This window comes from Sparus aurata, chromosome 12, assembly GCF_900880675.1.
Source record: "Sparus aurata chromosome 12, fSpaAur1.1, whole genome shotgun sequence".
In the NCBI taxonomy this organism is placed as follows: domain Eukaryota; kingdom Metazoa; phylum Chordata; class Actinopteri; order Spariformes; family Sparidae; genus Sparus; species Sparus aurata.
In genome coordinates, this window is record NC_044198.1 from 9,938,416 (window position 1) to 9,957,658 (window position 19,243).

At 39.6% G+C, this 19,243-nt stretch overlaps 1 protein-coding gene across 4 annotated transcripts in view; it reads right to left on the reverse strand.

Moving 5' to 3' along the window:
- Positions 1-19,243, reverse strand: part of cntfr (ciliary neurotrophic factor receptor) — a 288,526-nt gene that overhangs the window by 124,087 nt on the left and 145,196 nt on the right. For 3 of the 4 annotated variants that reach the window (XM_030436151.1, XM_030436149.1, XM_030436152.1), the window contains exon 3: positions 17,355-17,436. In XM_030436151.1, the coding sequence (XP_030292011.1) occupies positions 17,355-17,436 (82 nt within the window). Of the gene's footprint in view, positions 1-17,354; positions 17,774-19,243 lie in introns of those variants that run through there. The other variant, XM_030436148.1, reaches the window with a different exon arrangement.

Here is a 19,243-nt window from a genome sequence, read left to right on the forward strand (position 1 = left end):
GGACATTTCTTTTTTCTTTTTTTTTTTATTCCGGCCATAAAATATAATTTTGGCTTTGCTAAACCAAGAACCAACACAGTATCTTAATACAGGCATCATGTTTGACTACAAAAGCAAATGATTTGAGTTTGTCTTGTTATTAGTTTAGGATTATAGTTAACCTTTCCAAAGGAGTGCTGAGCAGCATGAGAAACGGGAGCAAAACAATAACAGGGACTGAGATATGTGGCGTAAAACTGTGTCGTTCCCGTGGCCCTTATACGCAGACACAAACACACACTCCTGCAAGATTAAAAAACCACCTTCGCAGTGTGTGTGAGGGATGGAACAGCCCTGCCTCAATTCATCACCGTGCATATACCGCGTGTCTTGACATATAGGCTTTCCTGGTTTGTGCCTGTGTGTGCAGGAAAGCGGTACGGATAACTTCAGCCAGAAGGTTAATGCTACCTCTACTAGATTACCTGAACTGTGTGTGCATGTGTGTAAGCTGCTGTGATAAATATGGTGTGTTATCGATTTGACAGATCAAACCTTATGTTATCCCACGAAAGAAATATGCCAGACACACACTCACTGTACAGGCAAGGTTGAGAGTGAGAAGGCTCAGTTTGAAATTTGATGTTGCATCAATATGTTACAATATTCTTGCTTGGATTTTCTTCTTTGTGTGTTTGTTATTTTTTAAACCTTAATGTGATTTTGATATGACCTTTGGTGTTTATTATATGTTTTGCTTAATTTTAATAGCCACATACAGCCTCGCAGTATCTAGAGTTGATCTACACTTTCACTCCCCAAACACAGATTTTATTTTTCTTCTGCCACCCCTTTTTTATCTTAAAATGTAACTGACACTGAAACTTCACAAATGTAAAATGTTGTCTTAAATATACTCAGGGGCAATCGGCCAACTATCAATTCAGCATTCCCCTCCCTTCCACTCTCCAAACAAGAACAACAACCTCAGAGGTAGCAACTGACGTGCTTAAAATGGCAATTAGGGAGAGCAACGGTCGCTAATAATATGAGCCTAAACAAGCTAGCAGCTCTCAATTTTTCTTAGGCAATATATCCATTCTAATTTGAGTTTAGTTCTGCCCAAAATGATTATTACTGGATGAATGCAATTCAAATAACGGAGAGTGTTTAATTCACCCTATATACCTCAATGAAAATGGGTAGCCAGACCGTTCATGATAAGTCTCGCAATGTTAGACTGAAACAAAAGCTTTGAACAAATCAAAGGCAGTAAAATTGGTAGAAAAAAAAAATAAAAAAAACGTTTTTGTTTTTGACTTCTTGTTTCAACTCATCATCAGGATTTCTGTCTGTTCAGTATTGCAGTAACAGCTCACCAATCAATAGTCTGCAGGTGCTCTCTGCCCTGACACTGCTGTTTGGAGAGAAATCCTTGGCACTTTATCCAGAGATGATATCACCCCATTGCTCTCCCTAAATGACATACCTCATCGTAATCCCATGACCGGTCACTTATGACTATGACAGGACATTACACTGCATAATGGCCTGTTAGTCCTAGTGGATTATACCATGCAGTGTCCCAAGGCAGCGCCTCAGCTGCATGTCTGACAATGACAGAACAGGCTGTGCTTCTGTGTGTCGCTTAAGGGCACGTGGTTATTGTACATCGCAAGCCTGTTATCTATTAATAATGGAACAATATCCCAAACCATTAGGCTAAAACTTGAGGCAAAAACACTCAGTGAAAACTCGGCAGCCACTTTCATTTTCAAAATCTCATTATATGTTTGAAGTAGGAAATTACTTCTCCCGAATGAGCTTGTATCTTTTTTTTCGTATGTGCTTTTTTTGGACATTTTCTTTTTATCATGAAAAGACAACATATAAAGCATTCGCAAAGCTGTCAGCACTCTAAAAAAAAAAGCTTCTTGAGTCTTTGCACTAAAGGACAATAACTGAAAAAAATGCTTCTGCTGTAATGCTGGACTGACCTCCGAATGCTAGAAATTCACAACAACAAGCTTACACAATGTGATGCATCAAGAAAGTTGCTCCACATTACATAACTCCGCATCCAGCAACTCAAAAGTCTCCCAAATGGACTCAAGCCAATGCAGGAGCTCATATTGTAATTAATTCTCGAAAACAACATTAGCATGCATGTGTATAAGTTGATGACGCTTTATGTACTTGCATATTTTCTCCCTTGCAAAGATTTTCTTGTCACTGTTATGATTCTTTAAGCCTCTGCAGACTTTCAATATCTCTTAGCTGTGGTTTATGTTTTGTCAGCATGATGGACAAGAAAGCTTTGGGAATTTGAATTTGAAAGGAGTGCAGGGAGGCTATTGTCCCCTGACAATGCAGTATGAAGGTTTGGGGAGCTAATGGTTTTCCGCGTGTATCCGTTCCTACACAGGAAATCACACTTCAGCACGGAGAGATAGGACTCTGTCCTTGCACAATGTCATAGGCAATAAACAAACATGGGCTTTAATGGACGGACATACAAGTATGCGCACTTTTCTTCTGCTTTGCTCTCTATTGTTGTCTCTCCTCTACAAGGACACACAGCTCTTTCAGAAGTGTTGTTGTCCCACAACGCCCCTCGTTTTTTTTTTTTTTTTTGTGGCTTTCTTTCTTTGCTATACAGGTATTGGCTGACAGCGCTGCTATATACATATAAATCCTCTTTTCAAAAGTTTTCTAAAGAACTGTAAAGTGACAAAGACGCAAGCACAAAGTGACAGCACTAGTCAAACCTTTGTTACTTCAGACTGCACAAAAATACTCCATATTTATTTATTTATATATATATATATATATATATATATATATATATATATATATATATATATATATATATATATATATATATATATATATATATATATATATATACACATATATACACATATATATATGTATGTATGTATGTATGTATGTATATTATACACACAAATCCTCCAGACTGAAAACAAGCAATCAAAAATAAAATCCACTCCTATTTCAAAGACATTTTCATTTATATTATTAATTGAATGATCCTATCCACGCTCCATCCTGCGTGGGAAAATGAAAAGCAAAAATTTAAGGATATTAAACTGTGTAAGAGCACCAGACTAAATTAGTTTAGGGCAATGTCCTTCTCCTTAATATTACTTTTGTCAATATGTCAAATGAATTTCCTCAGGCTTTCATCTCTCATGCACACAGTTATCTGTTCTGTCCAGAATATAATGCAGCACACCAATTTAATTTTGAATGACGTATATTCATATTCTGGCTGTAGACACCTTTTTCCCTCGCTGCTTTTTCTGATCTGACCTCCCTCTCGCTACCCTCTGGCTCATATTTTTACATCTATGAATTGAAAGTTTTATTTTGGCCAAACCAAAGTTGTGATTGTTGGAACAGTGGAAAGTTAACTAAGACGGTTTTGGTGGGTTTTTATTCTGATTCTGTGAAGTTTGATTGAAGTGTGTTTTTCCAATGATAATAAAAAAAACTGTTCAAGTCTGGTGGATTTGGCAAGAGCAACACAGTGGCTGTTCCATGATGACACTCTGAATGACAATCCAAGCCTGTCAGAGGCAAAACAAAACACTTGAAGTCTACTTAAGGCCTTTGCATACCAACTTGCACAACACAGTGAAACAGTGCTCACTATACTGGAAGCAAACATTAATTTAGCTAAAGATTTCTGCTATCCAGCTGAACATCAACAGTGGCTAGCGGTATGTCTAAAGCGTACGCCAAAGTCAAAGAAAAGAAAATATGCAAAAGACAAAAAACAAGGAAAAAATGTATGACAGACAATGGTTTTGGAGTCAGAGAGTAAACATGATTGACGTGACGTATTTATTTTTAAACATGCAAGAATTTCAGGCGATATAAAGAGAAGTTGGTTTGCAAAGGCATGACGGGTGAAGTTGTCCTAAAGGATTACGTTGCAGTCAGTACTGCAGCTGCTTACTGAGCTGATTTACAGGACCAATTCCAAAACTGTTTGTACCCATCACTCATTTACATGACAAAATATTTAAACATGGATGTACATTTTGCTGCTCTTATTAAATCTTATGCACCCCTTACTTTCACACTACACTCTACATTAGGTTTCATTGTTTTATCTTCTCGTTTCTTTTAGGTTTTTCCTGGTGTTTATTGTTCAATTCTCATTCCACTCTTACTTGTTGCCCTTTTTTGGCTTCTCTCTGCACTTCAGTCAAGCAGAGTGACTGCAGTTGAGAGGAATGACAATAAAGTTGAGCTGAATTGAATTAAACCAAAGTTCAATGTGATAAATGGCAATCTTTTCTCCTGCCACTCTTCTACTTTCTCCCCACAATACATCATAGTGGAGCCTCTCAGTTCACAATAGATCAAGTTAAATGTGTATATTTAGAAGTGTTGCACCATTTAGGGTTCCGAGATCCCTTTTAAGTCTCTAGTGATTCAGTTCCAATGTCTTGGAGCAAAGTTTTATTGTGAGTCAGCATTAGCCAAAAACTCTGCTCATACTGGCTTGAATTACATTAGTTTCCTGGCAACATTAACTTATTGAAGAGTCTATCAGGAGGAACTGGGGGAACTAGCAGGAGCTCAGTGATTTTAATGGCATGAGAAAACACAACTTGAGATTTAATGGGCTGGAATCAACAAAATGGCTCTGGAAACAGAAAATCTATCTTGCAAATGGTCACTCAATTCAGTCGAGGGGACACTCTGTTCATCTACAAGTGAAATGCCATTTTTAATGACTAAAATAAATTGATTTCTTAAGTTGATTTCATTGAAAGTGCAGGCGGCACTTTTGTTTTCAATATCGACTCTGCCTTAGTGCCCTCTCTTAAATACCATGAGTGGATGATCAGGTTTCCTTATTACATTTAAATGAGAAATGTCACACAATGGACAGTAGTCATACTAAAGGATGCGTGAAGAACATCAACATTACATCAACACTACTTTTATATGCAGGGGCAGAAAGAAGAAAGCAATATTTATTTTAGGTTCTTTCACAAATAAAGACTTCCTCTCATAAGCAGTGTTACATTAAAGAAATTGAACTATTGCATTATATTTGAATTACTGTGTTGTGGAAGCGAAAGAGCAGAACAATCAATTAAGGATAAACAAATCAATCCAAAAAAATGTATATTCAGGAGGCCTTTCACACAGCGTGATATACAGGATGGGAAGAAAATGTGCTGTGCTTTCTTTTTGTATTATGGAGTAATTGGAAATACATTGAAATCCTTTGGAGCCAAACACAGTGTGTTGGAACTACTGCCTCCTCAAACGTCAGGTTAATAACTGGAAGCTTAAAACTCCTAATCTCCCCAAATATTTACCTCTACTTTACTTCTACTTTTATTTCCCTGCGCTACCGTTACGCTCACACGTCAATGCAAACATGCAGACAGACATACACACACACACTCACTCATTAGCTGCACAACGGGGGTAGTGGAAAGTTAATCAGGGCATTACGAGAGCCACATGGAAAAGGTCACTGAAGCGCGCGCTTACACAGACAACCCTCTGCCGGATCTCTCCCACGCGTTAACACGGCGGCTTTTACAGAAGATGCAGAAGACATAGAAACACCTGTATGTCTGGAGTCCCGTACCTTAACCCACAAACCCACATACTTGCATATGCAATATGGAGTTAGGGCAGTAAAGGGGGGGTTGAGAAATTCCTGATCGGAGTGAGTCTTAAGAGCCACTTAAAAGGAAGAGAAACAGACTAGTGTGTGTGTGCAAACATGCCAAGGGAATTATACATTTTAAGGAAGATTTGACACAATTAGTATGTGACGGAAACACTGCTATTTGTTTAAGGTGTTGCATGTATGTTTGAGTACGTGTGTGTGTGAATGTGCGCATGCAAGTTTATGACTCGGAATATAACGCTCAGTATCAAAATTTATTGTTCCATCTCCAAAATGCTAAATGCTGTCTGACCCTGAAGCCGTCGCAGCACTCTGTTCACTATTTATTTGTCATTAAACACTGGCTGCCTGTGACCTGCTGTAGGCCTCATTAGAATACACTTCCATTAATGACTCACATTAGGCAACACACACGCATCAGCACAATGATTTGGTTCTTTTAATGAATTCTATGAGCCAGGGCATGAGTGTATGCCCCGGCTGATGCAGGAAAGTGCTGCTCAAGAACCGCTTCATCCACGCGTCCTCTTCAGTCTGCCTACACATTCATCTCTGCCCGCTCTCGTTCCAAGGGCATCATATACCGGAGTAAACATCAGTTGTAACTTCAAATAAACAGTTGCTCAAAAAGGTGCAGTATGTAAGAATTGGCCATCTGTTGATTCAGGCTTAAAATAAACACATAGCATACCACCAGGGTAACAAATAACTCCTGCTATTTGTAGCTGCCATCCGCTTGTTAGTTAATTTACTGTGCAGCTAGCAAGTAGGAGCGGGAGCTCCGGCCACTGCTGGCACAGGACCTTTTACCAGGATGGAGTGGGGCTATCTGGTTAGCATGCCAACTTAGGTATCTCTGTAAAACAATACATGGATATCATAACGTGGAAACTGTTATTTCTTTACATTCTGTTGATAATTGTAGTTTGATAACCTAGAATAAATCTTTAATAAATGGTTAATTAAAGACTAAGTCAAACACTTCAGTTCAATTACCTATACATCTGGTGATTATCACTAAGCCATCTGCCGAGCTATGAGACAATAAAAACTGCTCCACATAATGTACAGTAGTATACAGGGTGGAAATCAAGATTGATTGTTGGCTCAGACACACTACCTTCACACATGAGACCAGGTTCATATCCTGTGTGTGTGTGTGTGTGTGTGCGTGTGTGTGTGTGTGTAATGTCAAAAATATACAGAGATGTTTTGTGTAGTAAATTTTGTCAGGGTAAATGATTCCATGAGAGGTGGGACAGAGATTTGACGAGGAGAATAGTGTGGAAAACTAATGCAAAGGCAGTAGGAAGCAGGGAAAACTCATCATGCTCCTTCTTGCTTTAATAGGGCCGTATTAGAAGGACTCTAAAATTAGAGTTGAGGGGGATCTGTGTGGGATCAGTGAGTAATGTAACGGTGTTAGTTTGGTTTTGCTCACGGCAGCATAGGGATGTCAGAGGTCTGGGATGGTCTTACACAACTGTTGCTATTGTCTTATAGTCCAAGGACGAGCAATACTTTTTTCAACTCTTAGTCAGAGTTCATTCTTAAAAGTAAACTAAGCTTTGAAGCTGAAACAATTAGTTAAATAATTACTTGCCAATATATTAAAACAATATGCGTCAATAGAGGTGCGGCCTTTTTAAAAAAACATTCTGTGACTCAGACAATGTATGTGCTCACTCGAGGATGATCTACACTCCTTCATTGAGGATCATTTAAATACAATACAGTGCTCAATAAAATATCTCTGTAGTTGAGGAAGGCTATTGGGCCATTCATCTGTGCTTCTGTAAGGCAGAAAAAATGTGTACTTCTGTTATATATCAATATGTATGTACAGTGTTTAATTGCTTCAGACTTTTGGGAAGGAGCCGTCCAAGAGCGAGAGCGAGAGCAAGAGCAAGAGACAGAGAGGCAGAGAGAGAGAGAGAGAGAGAGAGAAAGAACCTTGATCAAAGCTTTACTGGGAATCCCTTTTAAAAATTAATGAGTTGGAGCTGGACAGGACACACACACACACACAAACACATGCTCAGACAGTGAGATTCTAAGATTCTGTATCTTAGCATAAAGGACTGTGATTGGTTGGAAATGGTACATTACCAGACAGATGTTATCAGACAGTCGGGAACCCTGCGTCTCTACTGGATCAATTACAGACCATTCACTATTAAACAATAATGGATTCCATGGCTGTTTATTTTCTCATATCTTACGTTTTGTCCCTCACTCAAATTCATGAAGTATGATTCGTGTTGAGGCAGTGGAAATACAGGCTGTTTGCTGTTTCAGTGTGTGTAGTATGGGCATCCTTATGATAGCCTGTGCCAGTTTGGATCCAGCCTACGGTTGATGCGATATCCGTATTTGCTTACTATAGCTCTATTCCACGTTTTTCTTTTGCTTTATATCGTTTGCAGTGCTGAGGAATGATGGTGGGTGCAGCCCGACCTTTCTGTTAAAGGGGGAAAAAAACTCTTTGGCCTTATTTATATTTCTTTAAACCAATCACAGTCATCTTGAGCAAAGCCTCGGGTGAAGTGACGCTGGCAGTGTACCTGACAATCATTTCAAGAGGAACTTGTTTTGCACTTGAGGAGGTGAGCCCTGGTGTTAAAATGGTCAAATCAAACAGCTGCTAGCTTATGTACATTTGTATCACTAGCACCCAGATTCGGGTTAGGGTAACTTGCTATTTCCATCATGTAGGCTGCTAGATTGAAGGTGGATTTTCCCAAAGAGACGGTGATTCTCTGAGAACAGGCAGACAGAGAACAGAAAGGTGGCTAATGGCAGGCTTGCACCAACAGCCCATACCTTGTATCACTGATGAGTGAGACTAAGTTTATAATAATTCAATTAAAACCCAACCTCATCCCTTCTGTGTGCACAGGTCAACTGAAGCACAGCAATGACATTGGTCTCAAAAGGCGTGGATATGTGTGATGAAAAGCAAACATTTGAAAATAGAATGGCTCTCAGTAGAGAGCATACCCAGTGGTACCCTTTTATATTTACAAAATGTCTTTCTCACAATTTAAAATAAAGCAAAAAAAAATCATGGACAAGCCCCTTTATCTGGATCAACTCCAAAAGTTATTGGGATTATTTTGGGCCAAGAACTGTCTAAATTTTGTTGTTTTGTAAGTTCAGTAGTTTTTGTGTAGTCCTGCTGACAAACCAACCGACAAACAAATTGACACAGATGACAACAATACCTCTGCCAAGAGGTAAGAACTTGCTTGTCATGACCTACCGGAGACCCTAGTGCCCAAGTACTTGTAAATCCGTGTGCACAAAATCTTGCAAACTATAATGAAAGAGACAGCCTCTCTCCACCTCTCTTTGTCTGTATTGTGTATTACAACATCACCCTCTCCCTCCTCTCCCTCCCCTCCCTCTCCGCTTGCCACTTACAGTGTATTGTATTAGCACTCAGATCTAAATTATCATCCTGTTTTCCCTCTACAAAATACCTCTTTCACATGGCCAAGTCCAACCCCTCTTCAGTTAAACATCCAGCACCGTAATCAAGGCGCCCAATCAGAAGGCAACAACATAACCTCTAAATCTGTGTCAGTCAGTTACTCTATTAGCTGCTGTATCTTCTCAGTGTCTCTGCAATCAGACGGGCACTCAGTCGGCCAAGTGGTCACTAAATCTTCAATCTGCCCACCTGCCGGTCCTCCAGAGGAAAAGCAATGCTGTTACATGGCGCAGACCAACAAGAATTTGTATGGCTGATTAGACATTTGGATGTCATAGTAAATGAGTAACTGTTTAGTCAACTGATGTGTGTGTGTGTGTGTGTGTGTGTGTGTATATATATATATATATATATATATATATATATATATATATATATATATATATATATATATATATATATATATATATATATATATATATATATATATATATATATATATATATATATATATATATATAATATATATATATATATATATATATACACACATTCTTATAAATATAAATATATATAAACACACACACACACACACATACATACATACATACATACATATGTCATGCTTGGATATGATGTTTTATAAATGGGATTTAATGCTTTCCCTTGTTTTGGCATGATAGTGCTTCCTTTTTGCTTTTGAGTCTTCTTTTTGGCAAAAAGACATGCTTCCCTTTTTTTCCCTGATGACTGAATGGGATTAGCATTACTTCACCTCCCTGCCAGTCATCCAGTCAGGCTGTCTGTAATCCATCTGCCAATCCAGTCAGTCAATCAATGGGTTGAGCTCCACCTTGAATTTAATACAAAACAGCAAGCCAAACAGGGAGCACTGATTACACCGAGTGCTACTCAGGATAATGAGTGCGACCAAGGTTCCCTGTCGGCACAAACATGGCTTACACATACGAGACATACAAACTGACACCCTTCACAAAGACGTCAATCTTGGTGCTCATTTACTTATTTACAGCAGCTGTGTGTTTCCTCTGATGACACATCAGAGGGCTGTTAAATCGCATGAATAATTGATCACATCTAGTTGTCTAGATTTTTCTTTTGTACTGCTAAAAGTGCAAACGAGCACAAATCACAAACAGCAGATATTTCATGTGCTTTCATCAGAAGAACTTGTAGTTTGGCCAGCATATTGTGAATTCTGTCAGGGGAAACTTGGTGATCCAAAATCTCTTATTGTGCTGTAAATAAAACCGAATGACTTTTTGTCTTTTTTGCATTTACCGTTTCTATTTCATAATCATGAATGGTTAGGCCTCTTGAGCATAGATGGTCTTGTAATGGGTTTTAGCATCACTTTTGTTCCACTCCTTCTGTGTAGTTATGAAAATCACTGGAACATCAAACCTAAATGAGAAATACTCTTGACTAAGCAGATTGGTGGGCCATGTTTCAACTGTTGCATTTGCAATTGCAATGCTTAGAAATAGTCATTAGGTGAAAAAGTTCCATTCTTACATCAAGGGAGCATTGTCATCCCCACATGACATCCTACAGGGCTGTGAGATGTGATCTAAATTGTATACACCAATATACGTCTTCTCATGTCCATATAACGATTTAACACATTTTCTGGAAATCCAACAAAGTCAGTTAACAAAAGTTCTTGGTTAGAGTTAGGAAGAGATCATACTTTGGGTTAACGTACTAGTTATCACTCACGTTAATTACATATGATAACTTACTTTTGTTCCATAAATGTGATTTAAAAAAACGTCAACCTTGATTCTTGGTCACATAGGGGATATGAACTCCAGTCTCTAGAAGGAAAGTTTTGTGAATGACCTTTCCAGCCACTGCCTAGCTTGAAATGTTCTCTCTCTTTATACTACTGGGCTGAAATTGTTTTTCTTGGTATTAATGGTTTATGAATCATATCACAGCGCCCTAATATTTTAATATTTGCATAGATAGATAGATAGATAGATAGATAGATAGATAGATAGATAGATAGATAGATAGATAGATAGATAGATAGATAGATAGATAGATAGATAGATAGATAGATAGATAGATAGATAGACTAAGTTTTGGAGTGTTTGAGTATCTACACATTCATATGAATAGGTTAGACTTCACTGTCATGCATGATTTTGGGGACGGGCTAAGAACGTATTAATTTAATTTCAACATTTAACATGATCCATTAATGAGGATGGGGATAAATAAAGCTGCAGTGTAGCAAAGCGTACACCCCAGCATGTTGGAGAGTCGTAGCAGCACGTGTCGAATGCTCAAGAAATAAATACAGCTTTGACAGCTGTAATACCATGGAATTAGTGTGAGAGTTAACCTCCTACTCTCTTGCTGTCTCTCATTCGCTCCCGCTCCCTCTCCGTTTCCCGAATCCTTTTCGCTCTTCCCCCTCATGCTCTTCATGTTCAGAGTAATTAGATGGAGTCGTTGTGAGGCAGAGAAACCCAGCAAAGGGCAGGGATGAAAACACACAAAAACGTTTAGTGATGGTGGTGTAGCGTCAGCTGGGACATGATGTCATGGGCGATAAATCTGCCGTTGACCACTTGGGTGATGGATTGAGAGGTGGGAGGGGGGGAGAGGGAGGCAGGAATGGATTGAAGGGGGGAAATGATACAGTGGGAGGAAGTTATTAACAAATCACAAAATTAAAGGGAAAAGGAAAGAAGATAGATATGATAAGAAGTGGGGGGGTGGGATGGTGTGGACGGTAAAGAAGTGGAGGAAGAGGACCAAGTAGAGAGTGAGTGAGATGGAGGAGGGAGTGGAAATAGCAAGGCTCGAGGACATGGACGGGGAGAGAGAGATGGAGCGAATGATTATGAGTGGAAACGTTTGTCTCTCAATCAGGATATGGACTCCCATAAATAACATGCTCTCTCAGTCAGCAGCATGATGTCACCATATTCACACACTCTTCTCTCTCCCTTTCTGTCTCTCTCTCTCTCACTCTCACACACACACACATACAAACACAAACACATATGTATTACAATGCGGAAATGGCGGTGGGAGGAGCAGATGCAGCAGCACTGTTGCTATCATAGAAAAACACAATCAGAAATGTTCTCAAACTCAAAGTAAATAAACTCAGTTGCACCATATTTTCCCAATTCTGTGTTTTATTTCTTGCGGTCTCATCCTACACTACCAGAGGTTCATGTACGTTGCTCATTGGTATTCTTGTTGTGCGTGCTCTTGGTATTTACTGTGTAAGGCAGCTTTTTAATGACATCGTATTGCTTTGGTGGGGACTCAGCTATACTTTAGGATTAAAATGAGACCGAAAAAAGCACACTGACAGAAGGATGAAGAATGAATCAGGGAAAACAGAGAGAGACTATTCAAGATACAGGCAGAGACGAAAAGACGTTAAGACAAATAAAAAGAAAAAAAAAGAATAAAAAGAAAAAGAAAATAAGTCTCATTTGGAACATGAATGTGATCAATCTTCAGGTTATCACTGCATGAGAGGTTTCACTTTGTATGTACTGTGAGTGATTGTATCTCCACAGGAATACAATAATCACGAATGAACAGAGACATGCAGAGCAGCCATGAGTAATGCGTTTTGCTTGAAATCCAGTTTTTGTGTCCATGTATATACAATGAGCCGGGATTCTTTTGGAGCAAATGGTTAGGTTTAGGAAATCATCATGATTAGGGTTCAAATATCTCTGTTATCTCTGCTGGCTCACTGACACGGTTTACAGGGACACTTAATGAAATGGAGCCATCGTTAACGTTTATTGGTCACACTTGTGCTTTTCCTGCTTTGTCAAAATTTCTGCTGTGAAAAGTAGAAGGCCGAACTATAGTGAATTTATGTTGGGTCTAGGATTCTAGGATCCAGGTGGGCCCCTTATGTGTCTGCCTAATGCATGCTGGGATAGTAAAATTGATAGATGTGTGGATGGTCTACTTTAAAACAACATAATAATTAGGCATGTATGATCTATTTCGGCACTCTCTTGACCCATTTGCTGGAGTTTAACAGTGCTTTTATGTCATCGCTTTGAGGGCAGCTGTAAGTAATTATACCCTAACCCTGTAATTGCACAGACTAATTTTTGCATTTCACTTTTAAATAATGATAGCTTGTTTAAACTGCAATTGTCTAATTAGTTTAATGAGATATAAAACCAATGTTGTGTAAAAGAGATGTTTTTTGTGAAGCCAGTGCAAGGCTGAACATTACTGCTAACAGGGGTAACAAGATGTTACATTTATATTATATAGTAGATCTGGTCTTCTTGACAATACAGTGTCAAATAATGGGATCTGATTACTCAAAGACGGACAATCAGCAAACACTGATGTTGCTACCAAAATGAGACTAAATTGCCTATGGTCCTGCTGTAACATGCTGTATTTTCCATGAACTTTTGTTCTACAATCCAACACTAATACATAAATATCATATTGATCCTTGAAGGGGTTTTTCTCTCCTCCTTGACCACAGGGAGGTTCAGGGTCAGCGGAGAAACACAACATGTCTGGTACTAGTTTACATTCAGCATCTTGCTGAAGGACAGCAAGGAAATACTAAACAGAGGCTAAAACTTTGCAAATATTCAGGAAATTCATGTTGCCCTTCTTTTGCTATTGGTTTGTGCTGATGGTGATGTTAGCATTGATTTGTTCCCTGAGACTAAAGCAATTCTTTACTGTTTCCTATGGATATGAGGGATTATGTGTGTATATGTGCCTAAGTAATATACTATAAAATAACTGCATCTTATCAACATTCACGTCTCTGACACCACGTTTCCAACACTCACACACTCTTGTTTCCTCATCTGTTGTGTATTCTCTTGTGCCTTTCCCCATATCTGTCTTGTGTCTTTTCCACCTACACCATTTCCCCCCCGTCCCCCTCTAAACATCTCATCATCTATTTCTTCTGGCAATCAAAAATCAAATTCGCATTCAAGGAAACTTAATTGGCATGACCTCTGAGTCTCCTCTCTGCTGGTTTATAGCTTTCAATTATTTTCATTTTTTCTCTGTTGTTTCAAGGGATGTTTCATTAGGTGCCTGTCATTTCTGCTGCAACGGCTTCCATCTCAGAGTTTTTCTTTATTTAAATCAACATGACTCACATTACCAAAGCTGAATGGAAATGGCACATTGATAGAACTTTCCTCAGAAAGCAAAAAAGATTTTTCTCGTTGCTGACGACATGATCTAACACCGGTGTATATATACACTTTAAATCACATATACCAGAATTAGTCAAATAAATATCTGGTTGATTTAGTTATCTGTTTTACATCTTTATTTTCCTGAACCGTATGTTCGCATATTGTTTTCTTAAAAACAGTAACAGCTGCAAAAAAAACAGCTATTAAAAAAAAAAAAAAAAAAAAAAAAAAAAAGAGTATTGCTGATTTCACAGTAAATGGTTTGGTTTGTACATGAAGTGACAACAACAACTTTCCTAATATTAATCAACACAAAAAAGTGTTCCATCTCATGCTGTTTCTGTTTTCGAAGGAGCTTCTGCTCCTCCATCTCATCTTGCTCCGCTCAGTCTCAACCTCTGTCTTTTCCGTCTCTCTTCCACTTTCCATCCCTCCTCCTTCCAGACATTGAGTCCTGCGTGTGTGGAGCTTGTATCTATTTGTTTGACTCAGTCTGCGGATGTTTTCTATCATTGTTTTTCATTGTCTTTGTTCAGCAACACACTGCTGTCATTAATTATGAAATCTCAAATGGATTTCCTATACACTCCGAGCACACACAAAGGCAGTGTGTGCCTTCTTCTGTGTGTGTGTCTGTACAAACTGAGTCAGTACAGAGAAACAGAAGGGAGATGAACTCTCTTGTTAGGTCTGAGTGTGTGTGTGCATGAATGTATTGCACTGTGTGTGTGTGTGTGTGTGTGTGTGGGGGGGGGGGGGTGTTACACACTTTCTTCCAAGCAGGGCATACCCCAGGGAATCCTGTCAATCAAACTGGCTGGCAATTTGTCAGAGAAACAAGGCTCTTTCCAAGACAGGCAGATGCATATATGTGTCTCTGTGTGAGTATAGGGATGTGTGTATGAGTCTGTGTGTCTGCAAATGTCCATACCAATAATACTGCTGCTGTTATATGGTTATACATTTGCCTTAAGATGTCTCGGCACATACAGACATATTTGTGTCTTACAGGATTTTTAAGTGTGCATAGGTGTGTGCATTTGTGTGGTGTGTATGTAGCAGCTGATTCTATGTAGCATGGGAAACAAAAGGCAAGTGATAGACAGTGACAGCTACACTACAGAGTTAACACGCACACACACACACACACACACACACACACACACACACACACACACACACACACACACACACACACACACACACACACACACACACACACACACAGATGCACACAATTCCTCCCAAAGACAGAAGTGACAGCTCTCTTTCTTCTCTTAATGCTATTCATTCCTCCCTCTATCCATATCTGTTATTCCCTGAAGTGTTCCTCTTTCACATTTTTTCTCTCTTTACTTTGCTTCTTCTCTCTGCCACACTTTCTTTGTGCTCTTTACGGAAAAATAAAAATAGATAAGAACCGATCAGCACTCTATGGCTTTACCTTATATTGACAATAAATATAGTTAAAAATATAGTTAAATATAGTTTGTTTGTTGGAGCAAGATGTTCTGTTATTTGTTTCTTTAAGAAAAAGGTTGAGTAAAGAATATAAAATGCTATCATAGCAACTTGGTGTTTCTGAAACCATGTAGAGAGCTGTCACACTTATTATTATAGAACACTTTATGTGTTGAATGGTGAAATCCTGACTTTTTCTTTGCAAAATTGTTTGGTGCACAGCGTTCATTTTCTCAAGCACACTTAACCACCCAACATCAATTGTTATTCCTGCTGACTTTCATTCACAATCTGTCTGTTTCTGTTTGCCTTCCATTCTTTCTCTATTTTCTCAATTCCTTCCATTCCTCATCCACTTCTTTTTTTTTTCCTTTTCCCTCTTTCACCTACCTTCTGTGCTGCTTTCCCCTAATCCCCAAAGACAACATTTCCATTTCCTAAGACATATGTGCTCTGTTTCTGTCTGTGTGTGTGTGTGTGTGTGTGTGCACATTTCTCTATGTGTGTATATCTGACCCTCGTGACACAGTGATGTGCGTCACCGGGGACTTATTGACTTCCTTAGACTCTTTCTTTGGGTCAGCTGACTCGAACAGACGGGCCACATTGGCTAATAAGCCAAGGCCACTCTTTACTAGAAGTCAAGTGACAAATTGACGACCCAGTACAACACACACACACACACACACACACACACACACCACTTACAAACACGTGGTCTAATTTATGGTCATGCATCGTGTGTAAACCCTCAGATGAGCCGTCACAGCATTGAGTAACCCTTTTCAGCTTCTACTTTTTGAAACCTCCGTACACAAATCATTTCAAACATGCTCATGATCACCAGTGGACCTGAGTGGCCTCTTTGTTTGAACCCGGATTTGTTATGGAGGTAGCCTTGGTAATGTGGCCAAAATATTAGCACCATGCAGCGAGGGATGACAAGCTGATTTGGTCAGCTATTGTTTCTCTGTTTGCAAGTGCAGAACAGTGAATTCCAGCTAAGCTCTCGAAGAGGTACATTTCCATTTTCCTGCTGCACCTTTGACCTCACAGCGAGGCATCGGCTTCTGGCCCAAACGGAGCGGAGCAAACACGGCTAACATCTGTGTTGGAAACTCACAGCGAATCTTACTGAAGTCCACAAGGGGTCAACTTATTCACAAATAACAACAACCAAAACCAATTTTACAAAAACAGTTTATGCCACTACCACTGCAGATTTACAGCCGCATTTTGTAAAATCACTATAAAAGAAGACCCCTTGATCACAGAAGAGGTGAAATCAATTTAAGCTGGGCAGAGTTGAGAGAGGTCGAGAGAAATGTAGTCGAGCATCAGTAGCACCACATGTAGTTCAGTGAGAATGCAAGAGGGCAGAAATGATAGATTACAGAAGAGCAAAGAAAGAGTAGAGTGGAGTATGGGAAAGTTGAGAGGAAGAGAAGAGCATTAACTTCCCTGAGAAGACAGAAAAGAACACTCGGGTTTGACCAGACAGGATAACACAGGGAGAAGAAGAGCAGGCCTCGGCGGATAAGAGGTACAGTTCCGGGGAGAAGAAGAGGAAGAAGTAGAAGGTAAAATGCGTACTCACCAAGCTGACTGCGTCTCTGAGCATAGGCTACCACCACCGCGGCCAGAACCACACAGCACAACGATGTCACAAGGTTTGCCATCTGTAGACACACACACAGCAAAGTCATCGGCGTGAGCGTGAGCTGGAGACAGGAGAGCCGGCGAGTGAGTGCGTGTCCGCCTGTCGTCCTGATTGACTGACAGACCCATAGACGCCTACAACACCATGGAAGAGATGGAGAGATAGCCGCTTCCTGTCTTCCTCTCTGTCTCCTCTCACTATAATAGTCCCTTGAGTGGCCTTTTGTCTCTCCCCTGCTTTTTTCCTTCCTACTCCTTAAAACTCCTATCTTTCAAATGTCAACCCTCACTCCTCTCACTGCTGTTATCCTTTTGACTGTACAACCTCTCATTCGCTTTCTTTATGTGTATCCCTCTCCCCCTGTCTTTTTCTTTCTGTTCATCAGCCTAATGGGTCCATCCTCTCTGGGATGGGCCATGGCCAGCAGCTCTTAAAGGTATAGTACGCCATAAACAAACACAGTTTTCATGTAAAACAACAGCATGTCGCAGGCATTCTGTTGGTTTATTGCGCTTATTGGTGTATATCCTCTTAACAATCTGACAGCGGCCCTGAAAATTATGCAAGTTTATCTAGTCTTATGTGTGCTGTTTGTCGTATAGGCTGTTTTTCCACCCAAGATATTTTTCAACTATCTTATATGCACAAAGTTTAGCTAATAGGCCCAATCATTGATCATGTGCAGGCTTATTTGTGCATAGAAATTTGGGGCAAGAAAATAAAAGAAAGTGTGTTAAAACTTCTATAACTATGTAGTTATATAAGCTATAACTAACACTTACAGTTAATCTGACTGCTGGGGAATAGTCTCTAGAATGTAAGCTTTCAAAAGAGCCAAAAAAACCATGATGAACCAAATTATTCAAGAACAGCTTTCAGTTTACTTTTACTGACTGGGACACCGTTTTAGGATAAAATAACATGAACTAAGAATTCAAACTTTAGATATTATCAAAGTTAAGGCACAAAAGAGAAAAAGATGGAGAAGGAATGCAAATGAACAGAAACGTAAAAAAAGACAAACAGGCTTTAGGAGCTGTTGTGTGCTACAGAATTGTTTGATCTGTGTAGCCACATGTTGCCAGACACAGTTGGTAAGCAAAGATTTTAGTTTCGTAGTGAACAGCGGTGACAGCAGGCATGGCTCCCAGGTGTTCACCAAGGAATACTTCCCTCATTCAACTCCACCTAAAGTTTTACATTTCTGCTTTTGTACGAACATAAAGGATATGTGTTAATTAGTCAGACTTCACACATTTCCTATTGAGAAACTGCCTTTTTGCTTTCTTACTTCCACCGAGAGGTGAAAGGTCACAAGTCGAGGTCAGCTCCGACATGACTACACCACTGGAGCTGGTAGGGGTTTACCGTTGTGTTCAAGCACACTTAAGCAGAGCGGACGCCTGCCAAGAAGGGGGCTTGAACCCGGATCCTCCTATTAAAAGATGACCTCTCTCTTCTCTCTCCGGGCTGTTCCTCTGTCTTTTCCACTCTGCTCAGCGAGGAGAGGTTCTCTTACAGATGAAGGTTTTCTAAGGGTCTGCTCACTGCTGAGAGTGGCAGTGAGTAAGGTAGGTGTGTGTGTGCGTGTGCACGCGTGTCTGCGTGCAGAGAACAGAGTGAGCGCTCTAAATAGAGGCAAAGAAAGGGAAGTGAATTTCCTTGTTCTTTTGATACAAGACTCCAGCTGTCACAAACCACCGTCATCTCCCATTACCTCCAAGGTCTTTGTTTAGTTTTTTTTCCCCCTTACTTTCTTCCACACGCTTCCACTTCTCAACTTTTTCTTTCACCACTACTTTCAGCACTCACTCTCTTTGATACAG